The sequence below is a fragment of the Maylandia zebra genome, linkage group LG3, assembly GCF_041146795.1.
Source record: "Maylandia zebra isolate NMK-2024a linkage group LG3, Mzebra_GT3a, whole genome shotgun sequence".
Classification (NCBI taxonomy): Eukaryota; Metazoa; Chordata; class Actinopteri; order Cichliformes; family Cichlidae; genus Maylandia; species Maylandia zebra.
The window spans coordinates 63,517,671-63,539,441 of NC_135169.1; the positions used below are offsets into that span (position 1 = coordinate 63,517,671).

The 21,771-nt window shown below is 42.2% G+C and overlaps 2 protein-coding genes across 3 annotated transcripts; both read left to right on the forward strand.

Moving 5' to 3' along the window:
- The first annotated feature begins 3,983 nt into the window (after nt 1-3,983).
- Nucleotides 3,984-16,194, forward strand: LOC143416631 (uncharacterized). 2 transcript variants are annotated; one of them, XM_076882071.1, is made up of 4 exons: nt 3,984-4,049; nt 11,112-11,217; nt 14,037-14,801; nt 15,127-16,194. In XM_076882071.1, the coding sequence occupies exons 2-4, from the start codon at nt 11,200-11,202 to the stop codon at nt 15,757-15,759; spliced, it is 1,416 nt and encodes a 471-aa protein (XP_076738186.1). In that variant the 5' UTR covers nt 3,984-4,049; nt 11,112-11,199; the 3' UTR covers nt 15,760-16,194. The 2 variants fall into 2 exon arrangements, with proteins under 2 accessions (XP_076738186.1, XP_076738187.1); XM_076882072.1 differs by lacking the exon at nt 3,984-4,049 and adding an exon at nt 7,109-8,847.
- Nucleotides 16,195-16,929: 735 nt separating this feature from the next.
- Nucleotides 16,930-19,571, forward strand: LOC112431882 (E3 SUMO-protein ligase ZBED1-like). Its single transcript, XM_024800629.2, has 3 exons — nt 16,930-18,233; nt 18,410-18,662; nt 18,821-19,571. Exons 1-3 carry the CDS (start codon nt 17,116-17,118, stop codon nt 19,235-19,237), a joined length of 1,788 nt encoding a protein of 595 aa, XP_024656397.2. The 5' UTR covers nt 16,930-17,115; the 3' UTR covers nt 19,238-19,571.
- The last annotated feature ends 2,200 nt before the right edge of the window (nt 19,572-21,771 follow it).

Genomic DNA, 21,771 nt, shown 5'->3' on the forward strand with positions numbered 1-21,771 from the left:
TTTTCTCTGTAGCACTTCATGGATTTCATAAGCAACACACTGTAGTTGTTCACACAAAGCATAAAGGTAAAAACAATATACACAGTGTTATCTTCATTTTAGATGTCACAAAGTATTTGCGGCTCCCAGTGTTTTCCCGAACCCTGACCCTTTGCGTGGGAACCGGGTCCAAAAGGCTCTTTGGGCGTTAAAGGTTGCTGACCCCTGCACTAGGCCCAACTGACACATATATTTGATTCCAAATACAAAAAATAATGTGTAACCTGCTGGAAGAATGTAGGAGGTTGAGACAGGATCTCAACACTTGGTGTCTGCAACAACAGACAACAATATGTGGGCCGATCGTGGCTCAAGAGTTGGCAGCTCGTCTTGTAATCGGAAGGTTGCCGGTTCGAGCCCCGGCTTGGACAGTCTCGGTCGTTGTGTCCTTGGGCAAAAAAGCACTTTGGGGTTCTTAGGGACGAGTAAAGCGCTCTACAAATACAGGCCATGTAATGGCAGAAACATTCTCTAGTGTAAATCCTGACTAGTTCATTAACTACAGATCAGTTTCAGTGAACATTATTCACAGAGGGATCTGAGTTCCTTATACCAGACTCTACAGAAACTGTAACACTGTGCAGCTCTGCGACTCAACAATATGACAACAATGTAACACACACTAGAATCATCAAATAAAGCCCCACTAACCACTAGAACTAGAACTAACTAACTAGCACTGGACACTTGCATATTAGAGATTTCTACCACCATAGGAAGCGAGATATCATCCTTGAACCAGAGCATCCAGCCCTCAATTTCGGACATAAAAAGCGACGTGGCCAGGCATGATAACACTTTGACTGAACTGCAGGACTGTGCCTCGAACCACTCTGACACCATCGCCACTCTCCAGGCCACTGTGGAGCGTTTGTCTGCGGAGGTAAAGAAGTTAGATGAGAGATGTGGAGCTCTTGAGGCACTCCAGGAGGAATAATTTAAGAACTGCAGGAATACCAGAAGGCACAGAGGGACCCAAGATGACTGAGTTGGTTCACACCTGTTGGCGGAGGCGCTATCTCTCGAGGAGAAGCCACTCATCGATCGAGCACATAGAGTGAATCGCCAGCGTCCCAAACAAAGTCATCTTCCTCGGCCCATCATCTTGAGATTGCACTACTACCACATTGGTGAGGAAATTCTGCTGAAAGCTGCAGAGAACAAGAACCTGATGTATAAGGGTTTTTAAAATAAACATCCTCCCAGATTTCCCTCCCTCTGTTGGAAACGCAGAGCCGCATTTGCAAATATGAGAGGAAGACTACGTGGGATGACCGGCGTCAGGTACAGACTGCTATACCCTGCAAAGCTGTTAGTGACCCATGGTGATGTGAGGAAAAGCTTTACCGATCCCAAAGAGACCGTAGACTACGCGGAGAAGCACCTCTCCCACCCACCTTCAAATGTATTAAAAGCAAGGATATATCTATATGTCTAACGCTGACACAGCACTGTGTTTCTTCTTTTCCTTTATATTCCATGTAAAGGTGAATATGGAGCGTTTATGGAGCTCGTTTATTGACCAGCTGTCAGTTAGAAGGTAAGAGTTACTAGGTTAACAGAGGTTAGCAGTAACAGTACGGGGAAGTATATTGTGTTGTTCTTTTGTTGGTTTTTATTTTATCGTACTTTACTTTGTTATTTTGATTTTACCTGTTGTGAGTGCTTCCCGTAATTCTCCTTTTTCTTGCGCCGCTGCGGCCAGAGTTCACAACATTACATATTTTTGTATCTATAAAAAGGAAGCTGACACTCTCCAGACTTTATCAAAGGTGTGAGCGTCACAGCAGAGGCCTTTGTGTCAACGTAGCTGAAGACAAAACACAGAAACACATGAAGGAGATTTTCCTGGCCTGGATTTTATACAAATATTCTGCAGTACATCAAAAATGAAAGAAAACCATTAGTCAACATATGAACATCACCTCTGAAGTTACAGAGCTTTGATTGGAGACACATTTTTGCATAATTAATTACATAATTAATTATGTAACCATAATTAAATGGTTACATCATCTTTAAAGTCCCCAGAGATCAGGAAAAGGGCCTGAGGGTGCTGTGTTTGGAGTCTGCTGGTTACAGTGTGCAGGACCTCACAGGCTGCTGCAGCGTTAGCAGAGGGCGGGACATACACAGCTATCATAATCACGTGTGTAAACTCTCGTGGTAGATAGTACAGTCTCATGCTAACCGCTAGCAGCTCAATGTCCTTACAGCATAGCGTCTCTTTGATAGAGAAATGCCCAGAGTTACACCATCTATCGTTCACAAACACAGCCAGACCCCCTCCTCCCTTCTTACCACTCTCCGCTGTTCTGTCATAAGAGGCTCAGCAGCTAAAGCAGCACACCTGGGTCTCCCAGCCTATTAAAAGCAGCCCTTTGCTTCACCTGCTTCACTAAACATTATTATTTTAAGCAGAGTGGTGTGATTTATGTAGGCATTGCTGTGTGACAGGATGACTTTTCTTGCACACCCACCAAATGAGGGCGCACATGCTTCCACGCCCACTGGTGACTGCACACATCCTTTCAAGGAAGCATTTCATTCATCCCTAACAAATGGAACAAAACACTGTGCAGCGTGTTCAGGTTTGAACGTGGCCCTGGCCTCTCTCTGCATCCACCTGGCACATGCAACACACATCCACTCCCTGCTGAACTGCTTGTATTTGATGTGTTGAAGTTTTGGTAAAGTTTGAATAAATTCCACTTTATTTATAGGAACATTTCATCTGTGGACTCCTGCTTCCCCTCTCCTTGAGCCAGTTTGTGACGGGAACATGACATAAGAAAAGTAATTTATCCCTTTTTGATTCTGTGTATCTGGCGCTCATCCAGTGAGTTCACACTTGGCAGAAACAGACTGAATTTGTCTGGAGAACTTTGGCTTCAGCCAAGTTAGATAAACACACTGTGTCTCTGTCAAAACAGCAGTGTAGTTGTGGCACCCCTGTGAGGGAATGACCACATTAATATTATTTTGTGTAAAACACTCATGTAACGGGACATTTTTCATTGCTATATGTATTTATTTTCAGTTTCTTTAAGAGGATAGAAAATCCATGTAACAGGGATTCATTTTATGTTAGAAAGCAGTGAGGGCGGAACTTTGGTGCTTGCTCCGGGGTTTCGGGGAGCAGTAAGTGGAGCCCACCTTCCGCTGCTTCCTCAGACACGTTCTGGAGGAAAGCAGAGACGCATCGTGTCTTCCTTACTCTGCTCTTCACCTGCTTTTACAGGTCGGTACACGGTGCTCGCACCGAAAATGTTGTTTATTGTCACCATGGTTACCCACGTTAATGTGAATGGGAGAGTTAAGGCGGTCCGCCAAAGTTATTTATATGTAAACACGGGAGAAAACCAGAGGAGTGTCCCGCGCGACCGCACCGCGAGCCCGCTCGTTAGGTGGAGCGCTCGTGAAGCAGAGTCAGTGCGCTCCTATGCTCTGTGCAAACGTGTTGTAATGCTCCAATCAAATCAGTTCTGTGAGATGTGAATGTTAATAGTTCTGTTAAAGTGACTGAGTAGATTAGCTAGTGTAACACAAGCACTCTGAGCAACTCTGTGTAGCTAACAGAGGCATTCATGGGTTGATTCAACAAGCTGTGTTTCATGATGCACTAAATAGTGATTTTGCCAGTAAATTACTGGAGGGAACAAATGTAATGTATTTACCAATGCTGTTATTGAATAGAACTGTTTAGCCAGTAAGACACTGCAGAAGACAATGTGATGTGTTTATTGATATGATAAAAGGATGTAGCTGTTATGGAAAGAAGTGTGAACTTGAGAAACTGAACCAGTTAAAAAGAGTATATTTCACTGATGTTGTGAAATAAGTAAATGTAATTGATGTGAATGAGGAACCAGCTGAACAGTATATTGAAAGCTCATGTTTAGTGTTTTATAGCATTTATTTGTGTGAAATAAATCAGACTCAGACACGTTCTGGAGGAAAGCAGAGACGCATCGTGTCTTCCTTACTCTGCTCTTCACCTGCTTTTACAGGTAACATATTTGTCATCGAGGTCTTCATCCTTGGGACCCGTAACATAGTAACTTCTTCATTGTTATACTTCTATAGTTTTCCCATTTTGTGAGCTGTGGATGTGGAAAGTGTCTCAGTGACACATCCACATGAAAACGGCGTTACCTTCGTTCATTTGCACGTCAAATGAACGAGCTGTTTGGACTTTAACGTCACAGCTGATGCTTCGATACTCGAACTCAAGAGTTCAGCTTCCACTCAGAGGTACAAGTACACACAGCAAAGATAAACGTGTACACAAGGTGGAACCCACAAGTGCACAGCTCCAACCAGAGATGGGCAGTAATCCGATTACTTTTTTCAAGAAACAAGTAAAGTGAGGGATTACTATTGCAAAAAAGGTAATTAGATTACTGTTACTTTCCCGTAAGCACGCTGCGTTACTGCGTTACTAAAACCGCAGCTGTGTGCAGATGAACAATGGATAATCTATCGAGTGTGGAGAGAGTGTGAGCGTGCAGCGTTTAAAGCGTGGAAGCACTGACCTTACTTTGAGTTTGACTCTGTAAAAAGTGACAAAAACATTAGCGTCCGCTGTTCACTGCGTGGGAAGACAACATGCTCACTCACTATGTGTTAATGGGCATGCTTATTTATAACTTTGATAAAATGTCATAAAAATAATTCCATGCCAGCTCACCATTGGTGATCAGGTAGTTTCTGTTCCAGTTCCAGTCCCATAAATCATGAAGCTTGCTGCCAGAAAAGCTTCAAATCTCCTTTGAAAGCTGTTTGTGGTCTTGATTGTGGGAGCTTCAGTTGTCTGACTCCAGCTGCCACACAGTGCTCACTGATATCATTTGCAAAAACCCCAGTGTGACAATATTTATCAGTGAAGCAGAAATCAGGAAGTGACGACTTTTCTTTGAACATTTGCTAAGGCTAAGCTGTGCTTTCTACCACAGTTGGGAATTTCCTGGTTTACAACAAATTATTGTGTCAACACCGCATAAGATTTCAAACTACAGGAAAATCACTGGAGTTATAAGAGGCAGACAACCACACACACACCACATGCATGCTGTTGCTATTTATTGTGGATTAACCTGTCAAGGGCAAGAACAAAATAATTCTGCCTCAAATACAGGAAATCATAGCTTTCCTGTATTTCCTCCATTGTTGGCATGCTGGTTAGTGCTGTTGCTCCACAGTAAGAAGGTCCTGGGCTAAATTATCCATGAATGTAAACGGCTGTGTGTTTCTATCTGATAGACTGGTGAGCTGTCCAGGGTGTACCCTGCCTGGTAACCTATCACTTCAGGGTTATTTCCCAGCCCTGCTGCAACCAGGATAGAGATAGGAGGATGGTAGTTGTTGTAGACCCATTCAATTTCAATTGAAGGATTAAAATGTTCCAGGAGCTCAACTTACTCCATCTGAACATGTTTCAATCGTGTTTTATGAACACAACATGCAGCTTTACTGAATATGAAAAGGTTGTGTTGATTTAACTCAGTTGTTTAAGTTTCTGCCAAAGCAAAACCTTTGTGTGCAACCAGTGTCCACTATTGAATCAAGTAAATCCAACATGTTTTTGTCAGTGCAAAAGGAGTTACGGTGCCTGTATTCCTGCACAATATTGTCCCGGGAGGGAGGAAAACTTTCTGGTGAAGTTTTGGTTGATTTTTGGGTTTTGCTTGACACTAGGTTGATTTTATCAGTGAGGTTTGGATTGTTTTCTTTCTCTAAGAGAGAGAAAGATGGTTTTATGCTTGGACATGTTTGCAATGGGCCCCAGTATTTGTTACTTTATTAGTATTTTATTGGTTGCGTTTGTTTGTGCTTTTGTTACAGTGCACTGAGATAAGAACATCTGAGAGGTGTGATCCACCGGTGGTGATATTTTGGTATTTTGTGAGTTCCCGATTTAACAAATCAGCTCTTTAATCCAGACCTGAGAGGTTGAACTTTAAAGCGCTATAAAATATTCTTACTGGAAACAGTGGCAAAGTGTTTTTCTCCATGATTATAATGGGCTTGGGAGAAATTCACTTATATGGGACATTGATCACATGAGAAGTCCTGAGCCTAAAAGGATTGCAGCGAGTCAATCCAGTCCAAAAACAAGGAGCTGTTTTCCTTTAAAATGATGACATCATCTTGCTGGTGATGGAGGCTCGAATAGGCTGCGCGTGAGACTCCATTATCAGCAATATCTGGTATGAATGTGTGTGGATGTATGCATGTGACTGGACTGTGACGGACTGACGACTAAAAGTTTAACTGACTTGATACTGAGACAAAAACGGTGCCGACTTTAGGATTAGTGAATGTCCACAACAATTCACCCAGCCTGTAGAAGAAGGGTGGAGGTTTTGTCTTGCTTTGTTTGTGCAGGAGCAGAAGGATGACAGAGACTAAAGGGGGAGGCTGTAGCTTCACATGAGTGTGAGCTGCAGACTGAACCCTTTGGTTGCTAATGTTGAGTCACTGATGTTTGCATTAAGAAAATTGTGTTTTATTAGCTGTGTTTTAATTAAGGTATCACATTATATTGTTGGGAATGTTAAATGCTAAAGTGAAGAAAAGCTTTGATTTCACTCATGACTGAACATGTTATTATTAACCATAGCAGGCCACTGTAAAGAGTCAATTAACTTTTATAGAGGAAAAAAGGCCAAAAACTCTGTGAATACCTATGAATAACAGGCAATGATAGACTTGTCACATTCAAAATAGAGATATGTAATAACAAACACGGGTCCGTGTCATTTAGGTTCTCCATTGAAATAGTCAATCATTTAGAAAAGTAGAATATATATATATATATATGTCTCAACGCTGTTTCTCAATAATATTAAAAACCTAAAAACTATTGTTGTGGAAGATAGAAGTCACTGTGACAGCCCTCTGACTGTGGAGGACGTTTGTAATCCTATTTCTGCACTTAAGGCCAACAAATCTCCCGGCACAGATGGTTTAACTGCAGAGTTTTATGAATCATTTTCTAATCTCCTGGCTCCGTTCTTACTGCAGCTTTTCATAGGAAGTGTAGAGAATAACATCCTCCCTCCTACTCTTACTCAGGGTCTCATAACACTTATTCCAAAGCCAAACAAAGACTTACTTCTTATTGATAATTGGAGACCCATCTGTCTGCTCAATGATGACTATGAGATTATGGCTTTAGTACTTGCTAACAGAATGAAAGAGTTCTTGGACACAATTATCGATGAGACACAATCAGGCTTTATGAGAAACAGACACCTTTCTAAGAACATGAGACTGGTTTTAGATCTACTTGATTACTCTGATTTGGTATCTGACTATAGCTTCATTCTCTTCCTGGATTTTTAAAAGGCTTTTGATACAATTGAACATCAATTTATTTTCCACTCTTTGGAAAAATTTGGCATTTTTCTGTAAAGCTATCAAAACCTTGTACACGAATGGCAATAGCTCAATTAAAATGATTAAGACTCCACCCCGAGATTTGACCTGTTATACAAGGAATCAGCACAGCTGATAAGGAGCTCATCATCAGCCAGCTAGCTGATGACACCACACTCTTCTTGAAGAATGCAAATCAAATCCGTCCAGCCCTTAGTGTTATTAGTGATTTCTCTGAGGCATTTGATTTTTGTCGAAATCTAAAAAAATGTGAATTACTAGCAATTAAAGGCTGCACTGCAAATGCTCTCTGTAACATTTCTGTTAAACAAGAAGTCACATATCCAGGACTGTTAATATCCAAAGACCAAAAGTCAAGATGCTCGTCAAACTTGTCAAACAGTGTTGGGGAATTCTCAATGGTGCTTGGTGCCATACCCTCAGGGACTTTAATGTTATATAAAAACACTGACATCTCAATATCTGCCTCAGTCACTCTCCCTGATCCAGCTGAGTCAGCAGTGGGAAAAATCTGCTTTTCACAGGAACTTGGTAACAGCAATAAGAGAATACGTAGTTTATTCCAAGAAGATATCATGTCTCTCCCATATATAGAATATCTTACTGGAACCGACATGTTCCAGATATCACCTGGAAGACAGTCTGGATGATCCCATAAATATCTAATTGTGAACAAGGTGAAGGAAATCTCATATAAAATTCTTCATAAATGTTACCCAGCCAGTCACTATATGGTAACATTTAAAAGAGACATAAATACTAATTGAACTTTCTGTGGGGATCATCCAGAAACTGTGGCACATCTCTTTTGGTTCCTCTACACAGAGATTCTGGAAGAATTTAGCAGTTTTGTTATTGTCCATATTTTAAGGGAGTTTTCTTTACGATGGGAAAATGTTTTATTCTTTTTCTTTAAGGTCCCCAGGAAGAATGATAAATGTTTTTTTATAAAAAAATTGTTAATACTTTTAGCTATTTTATATCCATAAATGTAAGTTTATTAATAAAACACCATATTTCTGCCTTTTTATAAGGATATGAATTGTACATACAATCAATTTCAGACTCAACCAACAAAAAGCCTCTCAGAACAATATTTATATGTTGAATTTTTTCGCCTACTCATATCATCATTTTTTTACTCCTGGTTCTGTATGTTCATGTTCTGTTCTTTTGTAAACTTCATCTGTTTGTATGTTGTATACTCATTGTGTTTCAATAAAGTTCGATTTAAAAAAAGGTACGTTCTAAACGAAGCTTCAGACGTCACTGATCACGTGACTCTGGCCAAACGAATCAAGCCTCGACACGGTGCTTCTGAAGCAGCGCGTTGATCTTTCTGACACACGCACCGGAGCGTCAGCTTCAAGCGGACCATCACTACGTCTCACATCTAAAGGTGTCAAGGTAACTTTGAACTGAGTTCAGTCAATCTGGAGTTTTTCCAAGTTTTCTGTTGCTCTCTGTGAGAGAAGAGCGTTAAAGGCGGGGCTCTCCAGAGTCCAGCAAAACAGGAAACCACAGCTGGGTGTGTGTAAGTGTGCAAACCAATAGAATGCATCGTGGTGGGGGGGGGCATCACGGGCAAGAAAAAAATAAAATAATCGGTCGTACCCATGCTTCCCCGACGTCATGCCAGCGCATATTGGGAAATTCGTAGGCACCGATCGGTTTTCTGTCAGCCATTTGCTGGGAGTAAGGGCGCCCTCCATTTGCGAGGTGCGCCTGCTGCTGGCGGCACAGGGAGGAGAGGGCGGGGAGTCTCTGGCTGGCTGGAGCGGCATCTAATAACAACTCGCAAAACAAAATAAAAACAACAAACAGATATTATGATACAGACTTATAATCTGCACCGATGTTTTTTCTAAATTCTATAAAGTGAGCGCGAGAGCCCTCGGTGCGCCTGCGCGCTGCTGAAGTCAAAGTAAACTTTATTGTCATCTCCGCTACAGACAGTCCAGCATATAGAGAGACGAGACGACGAGGCTGCAGTTACAGCGGTGCAAGTAAACAAACAATAAATATAAGAAGAGTAAGAAAATAAATCTACACTTTAGGACTTGGGGTAAAGGATCAATAACAATTTAAATTTATAATTTACAGTTTGATGATTTAAAGTCTCACACAACCCGTCAAAAGGGGCGGGGCCGGCTGCTTCCAAGTAGAGCGCATTTCATTTATAATGATGTAAATCCAAGCCCATCATGGATTCACCATCTGAATCCTGGGTTGTGTGAAATCCCAGAAATCAACCTTAGACAAAGTGAATCTGTGAACTAAGGTGTAGGTCTGTTAGGTTAATTGTGCTGATCCTCGGGTTGGGGGATTTGTGTTTGTACTGGAGCGCAAAATTCAAACCAATGGAAGATGGACAACAAAAGTTCAAAGCCATCAGGTGCTCAGGTTAGAAAAAAGAGAAAAGATGCAGGTAAGCAGACGTGTGATTGGATAATGGCAGGTCATCCTGAACCAATCAGACTAAACTCCAAACAATACATTATGTTACAGATTTTAATATTAATTAGTCATTGTTACTTGTTGATTTGTCCTTTTCTCATTGTGTGACGAATTATGACGACTGTTTGGTAGCTGTTATTGTCTCTCTCTCTCTCTTCATGTGTGTTTCTCTGGTGAAACAATAGTTTTGTGTTAATGTTAGGGCTGCACGATTTTGCATAAAATGAGAATCACCATTTTTTTGGCTTAGAATTGAGATCATGATTCTCTCATAACAATAAATAAACATAAAACAACAAATGTCTCACGTTTTGTTGTTGCAGCAAAATGTTGTCCTGCTTGAAATTCCGTCTCCACCGTTGCTCGACGCTGCGTGTACAGAGCAGGTAGTGCAACAATAGAAAAATAGTTGCGGGACGGCACTGTGTAGCGTTTGTCTAGGGTGTTGATCGTTTTCCTAAATCCCTCGTTTTGCACAGTGTTGATGGAGCCATATCTTTGGTCAGGTGATAAGTGATAGCCTCCGTGATGTCTTTGTGCCTGCGGGAGTTCGACGTGTATAGGGAAGCGCTGTATAAGGTTCCCGTTATTGATGTTTGGGTGGTTGACCGGGACGGATTTTCTCCTGTCACTTTCTCGTCATCCCTGACGTGCTCTCCGTTGTTTTTTCCCTGCTAATTTTAGCATCACACGGCACAGCTTCTGTATCACGTGGTATAAGGCTCCGCCCTTGTCATTTGTTGAGCAGGAAGAGTGAGCGCTTGTTTTCATGCAGAGTACGTCCCGGATCAAAATGTGAAGTTTTACAAATCACCACTTCTTTAGTGAATATCATTTCAGTCTCAGACAACCTCGTTTCTCTTACAGAGGTTGAATGCACCTTCTGCGGATGGCGGTACCACACAGTGTGCGTGGACTTCCCCTGCACAGAAGGCAACTACAAATGCTGTGAATGCTAAATAAACAGAAACAAATGATCCCTGTTGTCTTTGCTTGATGATTGGTTTGAGTCTTGACAATCCACATTGCTGGCGTTGCATCTTTCAATGCCAGCAATGGCAGGTATCAGTGTTCAAACCTTTTGTGTTTGTTTCCAACAAGTTGCCCACCTCGGGAAACAAAAATGTGTTCTTTTACTTGTCAGATGAACATATGAGACACTTTGACTCTTCAGTGCAGTGTGGAGCCTAACAAAGATCTGTTTTGTGTCCCAGCTGATCAGCAGGAGGAGGAGAGTCTGACGGAGCAGCAGAGGAACATTTTCAGCTACTTGGACTCAGCTCAGCCACTACAGAGGAAACAATGAGCTCAACACAGAAGGTGACAGACAGAGCAGGACCATATGACCAAAGATATTTATCACCATATACATCTGAACATTTGCCATAACGATGTAGCTGACGATATAATTGACACCAGACAAAATACTTTACAGCTGCACAACTTTATTAAAAACCCATCAATGTATTTTCACTGAAACAAGCAGCTGTTGTTTATGTGCATTAAAGTTATATAAAAATGTAACAGTGCAAATGCAAATTCCTCACTGACAGTTTAACCAAAAGGCTTTTCCAGTGGAAACTGGCCGACACATCCTGAGCATAACCATGTATAATATCCACTAAACTTCAGAAGAGGTTATACAGTCGTGGCCAAAAGGTTTGAGAATTGCATAAATATTGGAACCTGGAGAAGTTGCTGCTTAAGATTTTATAATACAGATTTGTACTTTATTTCAGATTGAACCTTTAAAGGGGCATTTCTGGACTTTTAAAGACCAGTAATGTACTTTTAAGGGAACATTTTAAAAAAAAATGTTCCTATAGGTACAAAAATGTTCTTCTCTCGTACCTCCATTTCTGAGAGTGTATCATGTAACACTATAGATCAACTTAGCTCAGAATATATAAAGCATATAAACAGTTACAGCAATATGATGCAACAAACACAGCAGCTGCTGATCCAAAATACTCAAAGCTTCATAGAACTGAAACCAACATTTATTTTTAGCTCCATTCTGCTGCTGATACAGACTTTAGGTTTCTGAACATTAAACTTGTTGCTGCCTTTCATAGTGTGTAACTTGAAGGCCCTGAGTACACACTGGAAACACTGGGATGATCACATTATTTGAACATTACCTAATAAGACTGATTCAGCACAGACAGTTATGTTAAACTTTCCTAGCAGTCCTTCACAAACAGGGAACAGTCTGTCTATTCTCTCCATCTGTCAGCTGCTGCTGGCTCTTCCTCCTCCTCTTCCTCACACACTGCTGAGTTTGTCCTGGTGGATCATCAGGGGTGCAAAGCCTCACAGATGATGTGCAGCAGTGGCTCCCTCAGTCTGTCCTCACTCTGGACACTTGCAGTCGTCACACATGGAAATCAAATGTGTGATAAGCTGCAGGATTCAAACACAAGTGTAACTTATAAACACATGTTCATACTTTTATTCCACAATCAGAGAGAAAGAAACAGAGAGAGAGTGCAGGACAGACAGACAGGTGACAGTCTCAGGTGTACACACTGCTACACAACAGCACAGAGAAGCAGGATTTAGTGTTTGTGTTATTACGAGTGTAAACAAGAAGAGTTCCAGATGGTGCAGTGGACACATGTGTGACTGCTGTGATTAAAGCATCTTTCTTTCAGCTTAACGAGTGAACCGTCAGCTCGTTCAAACACACGTTAAAGTGCGTTTGGCTCGACACCACCGAACAGAGGCAGCAATATAACACAGCTAACATTAACAGTGCAGTGAATCCTGCTTGTGCCGTGATGTTCAGGACTGCAAACCGAGCAGCATCACTGACTTTCAGCTTGTTGTGTTTGTGGATATATGACTGACTTTAATTATCCACAAAATCATCACATTCTCTGTCAGATTAAGGTCGACTATTGAACGGCGTATATTTTAAAGGCTTTAAAACCAAGTTAACGCTGAAAGTACAAACATCACTAATGTCACATAACTCTGCCGACAAGGCATAGCTATGGCTATGAAATGCTCTTTGTGTATCACTTCTTCATTATGAAAGATGTCATTAATGCACTAGCAATGTCTCATCTGGAGTATTGTTCAATCATTTGGTCAGCAGCTAATAAGACAGATCTTAACAGACTTCAGTTAGTCCAGAATAAGGCGTCCAGATTAGTGTGAAGATGTTCATACTATACTAATATTGATAAAATGCATAATAACCTTTCTTGGCTTCCTGTACAGGCTAAAATATTCTATGGCTTACTTGTAGTTCTAAAGAAAGCAATTCTGTTAAACACACCACATTTATTCTGCTCAGCTGCAGTATCCAGATGAAATACATCATCATATTACACAGTTTTCAACAAGCTGCAATTTAGTAAATGCTCGAGTTAAAAGTAACGTTTTGTAAAACTGTTACATTTAGAGCAACTTTTAAAAGGGATAAGTTGCCTTAAAAAATTAGAGAATTATTCAAAACTTCAATGAACACTTAAAAGCCGATTTACAGAGCTTTTAGTTGTTGTAAATATTGTAAGACATGATTTGTTTTTGAAATTTGTGTAATGTGCCTCAATGTTATTGATATTATTATTATTATTATTGATTGCTTATATTTGAACAATTGTGAAACCTCACTGTGGATGTAAGAGTGAAATTATGTGGATATCTTGAATCCACTTTATTGTGTAATATTTTATGTGAGTATTTGACGGAAGACGAGCAACATCTGTTGTGGAAGCTAACGGGGTTCCTTTAGAATAAACAAACATAGGATTTATTATCACTGAATAATTCTGTATAAATCTATACAAATTATAGAAATATGTAATAGGAAACAACAAAATAATCTAAATTATAAAATAGTGTGTGTGTGTGTGTGTGTGTGTGTGTGTGTGTGTGTGTGTGTGTGTGTGTGTGTACAATCAGGAAGGATGGGCATGATTTTAGTGTTTGAACAGTCATGAATTATCTTTAACAGCAGGTTGGATGTAATGTGTTAGAACTACCAGCAGGTGGGGATAAGAGACCTTTAAGGTGTTTGGTGCCACGCTCCACCTTCAGGTTTAAAACTAGTGTTAATGGAGTTTGAAGGTTGAGTTTGTTCCATGACTGCATTTCACTCACTGCCTCTGTTTGTATCTCTGTCACTGCAGGACCAACATGGAGCCAGAAGTCAGCGCTCTCAGGAGGCCGACAAACCTCACAGAAGAAAGGGAGAGAAAAAACACACCTGTGACGAGTGTGGGAAGGGTTTTACTGTGAGGGCTTCACTAAAACAACACCAAATCATCCACACTGGAGTTAAAGCGTACAGCTGTGATCAGTGTGGCAGAGCTTTTACTCACAGTAGCAGCTTACAGAGGCATCTAGTTACCCACTCTGGAATTAAGGCATACAGCTGTGACGAGTGTGGGATGGAGTTTACTCTGAAGGCTTCACTAAAACAGCATCAGGTCATCCACACTGGAGAGAGACCATTCAGCTGTGACTTGTGTGGAAAGTCTTTTTCCTTCAAGGTTTCCCTAAAAAAACACCAACTCGTCCACAGTGGAGTTAAAGCGTACAGCTGTGATCAGTGTGGCAGAGCTTTTACTCACAGTAGCCACTTACAGAGTCATCTAGTTACCCACTCTGGAATTAAGGCATACAGCTGTGACATCTGTGGAAAAACTTTCAGCCAGAGAGGGAGCCGAAATGAACACCTACGCATTCACACCAGACATGATGTGTACTGCTGTGAACAGTGTGGCAAAGAGTTTACAACAGACGCACACTTACAACGACACATGTTTACCCACACTGAGGAGAGACCTTATCAATGTGACCTGTGTGAGAAGACTTTTAAATCTCCACATGACCTGAGACGACACCAACAGATCCACACCAGAAAGAGACTCTACAAGTGCAGCTACTGTGAGGTATGTATTTATATTGTTATCTTGTCATTTTAGCCTGACTGTTTGGAACAACTCTGCTCATTAAACTGTGTTAGCATGTTAGCAATTCTACTGCATGGAAAAGCAGCTCTGAGTGATTATTCAGATTTTCCTTTCAGTTATGATTTTAGTATTACTGTAGTATTGTGGTGGTAGTATTGTAGTTATTGCAGCCCAGTAAACTGAGTGTGTTAACTGAAACAGTCAAATGTAGTTGGACGTCTGCAGAGATGCTCTTTATTTCAGGCGACGTTCAGGATACAAATGTTGAAGGACTGACTTACACTGTCTTTGTGTCTTTGTTTAGAAGCAGAGCAACACAGATGGATCCAGTTCTCAACCCTGTCATCACTGTGGTGGTGGGAAAGACTTTCATTGTGACCTCTGTGGAAAAACTTTCAGTCAGCAAAAGACCCTAAAAGTACATCAACGTAGACACACTGGAGACAAACTGAAATACTGCAAAGAATGTGGGAGAAGCTTCACCACACCAAGTGAGTTAAAACGACATGAACTGATTCACAGTGGGGTTAAAAAGCACCTCTGTGATCAGTGTGGGTCATCCTTCACCACAGCAGGTCAGCTTAAAACACACAAACGAGTCCACACAGGAGAGAAACCACACAAGTGCAGACACTGTGAGAGAAGCTTCTCACATTCACATAATCGTAACATTCATGAACGTGCACACATGGAAGGAAACTACAGCTGTGACCAGTGTGACAAGAGCTTCAGGAATCTCAGTTCATACTCTGCACACAAACGATCCCACGTTACTAATAAACTGTTTCACTGTTACCAATGTGCCCAAACATTCACCTCATTGTCTGCTCTGTGCAAACATCAGCGTGATCACTCAGGGCTGAAATCACTCCCATCACTGGATCACAGTGAATCTGAAGACACAGAAAGATCCTCTGGTCAGACTCAAAAAGCTTGAGATCAGGCTCCACAGAGTTCAGATAGAATCATTTAAACTTGTGTTGAACTGAACTTGTTGCTGGGCTGAACTTCTACATAATACAGATCTACATGGGATCTTCTTTTCTGTTGTTTTACTGAGTCAGTTTTGTCCTTTTTTCTCTGTCCTGGTTTTGCTCGTCTGTAAATGATTGAAACTCAGTCAAATAGTTCATTGTTCTCCAGCAAAACGTTTTGGAAACTCATGTTTAACCTTTAAAACTCTGACATGTTTTAGCACACAAGGCTTCATCGGGGAGTTCACTCATGATTGGACCATGAGAACAAAGGTTTTTAGTTCTTTCAAAGAGAGTCTTGGAGATGTTTGATGTTTCTGTTTTTCTGAAACCACCTGAAAGAAAAACTATTTTTCTTGCTTTATGTAGTGTGGAAGTTTTTAATGTTTCTTCATCTGTGATGTTCTTGAATGTGTTCACGTGAAGATGGTACAAATAAACTGTCCTTTCAGCTTTAGCTCCTAATTTATTCATTATTTATGGATGTAGCACAGCAGCCGTCTCTTGATTAACACATGGAGGGCTCGGGATCTGATGGTGTCGTCTCCCTAATTTGCCCACTCCACTGCAGCAGGCCAGAGACCACACCCCTGCCACAATAAGTAAAAGTATATCCTTGCTGTACCCTTAATGCTAAATGTGCTAAATTAACCGCTGCCTTTGCCCCTTTGGGATTATTCTTATGTCACTGGGATGTTGACCTTTGACCTTCACATTAGAGAGATGGGCAGACATAATTAGTGTATGAATTTTAAAGTAACAGGTAATAAAGAGAGTGTAGCAAATGTAGTCAGGTTTATTACTCTGTATCACACATGAGTTCCCGAGGGAGGCGGGGCTGACTGGGGAGACACAGGAAACAGAGAGACAGGGCTGACTCGACATGAAACGATGAAACGTGGGACATGGGAACAGAAACTAAACACAGGCTGAAATGAACACTGAGGGAGGGAGAACTAAGATTACTGAGAGCCTGATAAATAAGAAGAACAAAAACCAAGAAAAACAAGAGTCAAAGAAAACCAAAAACACAAAGCATTGGGCCAGGACCCACTGCTGTGACATTTATATGTGATAAAAATAGGGGTGTCAAATTATCGCGTTAATTGCGATTAATTAATTACAATGCTATTTAGCGCGTTGTGTTTTTTAATCTCGTTAATCTAATTTTTAATCTCTTGACGTCATTGATTTTGTATGAGAGTTGCTATGTTATAAAATCCGTTTTTATGTGCTGGGCTCCTTGTGCTTGACTTGTTGGGGGTGGAGTCACGTCGTGAGGTCAAGGTGAGAAGTGGTGATTAGCTTACAGTGTGGATATGGAGGCGCATCTGAGAGTTGTTGGCCCAATGAACGGGAAATTTGTATTTCATAAACGCCCCGACGGCACCATTGACAAAGGTAAAGTGGTCTGCCTAGAGTGTAAGAAGGAGTTTGCTTACCACCGAAGCAGCTCAAGTTTGGCCTATCACCTCAACGCAAAGCACCCAGCCGCGAGTGCAGCAACAGCTAGCAGTGAAGACGTTAGCAATATAGCAAGCCAGAGCAAAGCTTTTCGCCAAACAAAACTAGAGAATACCCCTCGTATGAGCAAGTCTGCGAACGACAGGCTGACTAATGTTATTGCCAAGTGGATAGCGATGAACTGTAGGCCGATAAATATAGTAGAGGACGAAGGATTGACAGAGGTGTTGCAAATTGCGTCCAATGACCCGTCATACAAGCCGCCGTGCAGGACTACAGTAACGACCAAAATCAGCAAAATGTACGACGGCGAAAAGAAAAACAAACTTGAGATTTTGGCGGAGGATTCTCCCAACTGTGTTGCTATAACCGGAGATCACTGGACCTCAGCTGGCAACCACAGCTATTTTGGGGTGACTGGACACTTTATTGATAGTGAGTGGAACCTCAACTCATTTGCACTGACCGTCATGAGAACAGAAACCAGGCACTTTGCTGATAAATGCGCCGAACAGTTCCTCAAGGTAGCAAATGACTGGGGTATTGAAAACAAGATATCCACCATTGGCACAGACAGCGCAGCAAACATGCTGGCTGCTATGAGAGCACTTCCATATGAGCACATCGCCTGCAATGCTCACATTCTCCAGAGGACCATCACGGTATGTCTCGATAGCAGTGGTTTTGTCGGTGTACTGGCAAAGTGCCGCAAGATTGTTGGTCATTTTAAACAAAGCCCTGCGAGTACCACAGAACTTAACCAACAACAAGTAGCACTCGGAAAGAAGAGCGATCAACTTATACAGGATGTACCCACCAGGTGGAACTCGACTCTCGCAATGGTCTCACGCCTCCTATGTAACCGAGAGGCTGTCCAGGCTACGTTGGACCAACAGAACCACAGGTTGGTCTTGCCAACCGAAGCTGAGTGGGCAAAACTGCAGAGGCTGGAGCTCCTGCTTGAACCATGCAAGTAAGTTCAAATAAACACCTTCCCATTTTAATTATATAAACTACTGTTACATGTGTAAAATCAAAATTAATGAACATAACAAGGAACTTTTAAGGACAATTAAATTGGAAATCAGTTACACTTTCATTTAAATGAATCCAGCTAGGTTTATTTAGCAAACCTCTCCACCTCTGCAGGTATGTGACAGAGCTGCTGGGTGGTGAGGCCTACGTCTCTTGCTCTGTAGTGCTGCCTGCTTTTCGCCATCTGTACCGTGTCATGGACATTACTGATGATGATCCTGCCTACGTGGTGAAGTTCAAGAATGCCTTCCAGAAGGATCTGGCAGCACGACGAGCTAATGGCAACGAGATATGGTTCGAGGTGGCCACAGCATTGGATCCACGGTTTAAGGATTTGAAATGTCTTCCAAGAGAAAAGAGGGAACAGGTAGGACAATAAGGTTAAGCTGGACTAATGAGTCCAATTCATTATCAAATCAAACTTTTATTTATTATATGGAACACAAAGTTCTTTACAAGATTAAATAAAATAAAATAAAAAGCACTTAGTTTTAATCACAATCATTCATTCATTCATTCATTCAGGTGTGGACCATTCTGGAGAATATGCTCCAGGCAGCAGAGCCCAGAAGAGCAGATAGTCTCCAGCCCTCCACAGAGGATGATGGACCAGCTCAGAAGAAGAGGAGGAGCGAACTCCTTCTGGGGTCTGACTCTGACTCAGAAGATGGAATTGAGTCTGGAGAGCTGCAGCGCTACAGAGCAGAACCCAGCATCAGTATTGATGACTGTCCCCTGCAGTGGTGGTATGCTCACTCAGGAGTCTATGAAAAGCTGTCAGTCCTAGCACAAAAGTACCTGGCCTCCCCAGCTACCTCTGTACCCTGTGAGAGACTCTTTAGCCTTGCAGGCCACATAGTGCAAAAGAAAAGGGCAGCCTTGCTTCCAGAAAATGTTACCAGGCTGGTGTGTCTTAGCGACTGGCTGAGGAAGAAGAAATGAGACACATGTGGTCAGCATAGCTGCTGTGTCATTTGTAGCCTACTAGAATAGATTGCTTGATGTTCAGCACTTTTTTTTTTGTGATGGAAGAATACTTTGATGTGCTAACTTGCAGCACTGCAATGTCAGTTTTATTTTTCATTATCTGAAGCAGAGGAATTTCAGTGCTGTATTGCTCAGAAAAGAGCAACTCTGATGTGCTAACTTGCAGCACTTAATTTATTTGATTTTATTTGTATTTATTTTTCCACTTATTTTACAAAAGAATACAACAGTATGTAAATGGTTGCATCTGTTTAACGTTTGTTAAACAATAAATGACTTTATAAAGTCACTTTCTTTGTTATATCAGTCTTTTGGTCTGCCACAATAAGTTGAGGGCTTTCCTCAGCTATTTTTAGGTGAGATTAAAAAAGAGATTAATTAGATCAATTAATTAAAAATCATAATTAATTAATCTCTATTTTTTTTTAATCTCTTGACAGCACTAGATAAAAATATTAAAAACTGCTCAGATGTTGAAATCTTTCTACGTATACTTTAGGTTCAGCTCTCCAGCCTGGCATTTGGTTAAGCATGATTCAAACATTTGATTTTGTTTAACTGGTTTTAATTATAGTTACTTTTTGTGAACATTTGTTGCAGCATTTAAAAATACATCATTTATTTTCAAACTTTTATTTGATTTAGAGCATCATATTTGACCAACGTAAATGTTTTAATTTCATATAAAATAACTGAAGCAGTGAACTAAATATCTGAAATCTTTCCTTCCTTAAAAGTTATAATCCTACTTAAGTTATAGTGCAAACGCTTAAGCAACAAATATACTTGATGCTAATTAATTAATATTTCCCTTTGATGTTGCAACTATGCGGTCACTTCTGTCTTTGGTTTTGTTTTACAGCCTCTCACAGCCCCGCTCTCGGCATTCCCTGCGCGGTTCACCTTCCCAGTCCCTCGGTTTCTTCTGGTTCCATACGTTGTTTTTCCGGCTACCCTCACGGGACACCTTTAGTTGTAATAAAATGTACTTTCTTTATTCTCTCCTACCCTGGTGTGTGTGTTCTGCTACTGAGTCCAGCCTGCGCTCGGAACTTCGGTTCATGACAGTACGGACTGGCCAGTATGGACCCAGCAGATCCACTCCGCTCCGCTATTAATAAACAGGGCGCTATCCTCGGTCGCCACAATCAGCAGCTCCAGTCCAAGACCGTTGTCAAGAGCTGAGTGACACTCAGAATAAGTTACAAACTAGGCCTCCCGACCCCGTGCACCACGGCGTTTCACCTCCGCCGCTGGAACCCTTTCACGCGGAGTTGGACCTGTGTGGGGGGTTCCTTTTCCAGTGCTCCTTGTTTTTCAGTCGCACGCCTCACGCGTTTCCCACGGATGCTGCTAAGATCTCCCACTTCGTGGGATTGTTACGGGGGCGTGCTCTAGCATGGGCTGAAGCTTACTTAAACTCTCACCCCATTCGTGATTGTGATTACGATGAATTCCTGGAGGAGTTCCAGGCTACGTTTTCCCCTCCGGTTTCGGAGGACGATGCCGCGCAGAAGTTGCTGGGGCTCCGTCAGGGGTGGCGCAGTATTGCGGAGTACCTAGTTGAATTCCGTACCCGAGCGGTCGCCGTAGGTTGGCCCGATTCGGCCCTTCGTGGGTTTTTTTTACGGTCATTAAACGACCAGATGAAGGACCAACTAGCGTTTCACGAGGAGACCAGATCCTTTGAAGAATTAGCCTCCCTCGCCCGTAGGATCGATAGACGCTTGCGGGAGAGGGATGCTGAGCGGCGGCCTAAGCCTATGGGCTCCGTAGTACGCCCCGGGATCCGCGTTTCTCCGCCCCCAGCTGCGTGTGCGCGCTCTCCGTCGCCTCCCCCGCCCGAACCCATGCAGATCGGACGCTCTCGGCTTTATCCGGAGGAGAGGGAACGCCGATTTCGGGCTGGAGAATGCCTGTACTGTGGGAGGCCCGGTCACCGCATCGCTGTTTGCCCGGTCCGCTCAAACGACCCGGCCCACCGGTAAGTCCGGGGATACGGGTGGGCAGCACTCTTAAGTACTACTATACCCCGATTGTTACTGTCCGTTACTATCGTGACTCCTAATCAGACTTTTACATGCCCCGCGTTGGTGGACTCCAGGGCGGAACAGAACCTTATGGATGAGAAGCTGGCTAAGAGGTTAGCTGTGTCTCTTACTCCACTCGAACCGCCCATCCCTGCGTCTACATTAAACAATCAAGTGTTTGCATACATAACTCACCAAACCGCGCCTGTACGGTTAATCACATCAGGTAACCACCAAGAGCAGCTGTCTTTTTTCACTTTTCCCGCTCCTGACACCCCGCTTATCCTAGGCTACCCCTGGTTACAGAGACATAACCCACACATAGATTGGGCCGGAAAGAGTATCGCGAGCTGGAGTGTGTTTTGTCTAGCGAACTGCCTGAGGTCAGCCGTTCCCTCCGCCTCAACGGAACGGAGGCCCGCCCCGCCACCCGCGCCGGATCTCTCTTCCGTGCCCCCC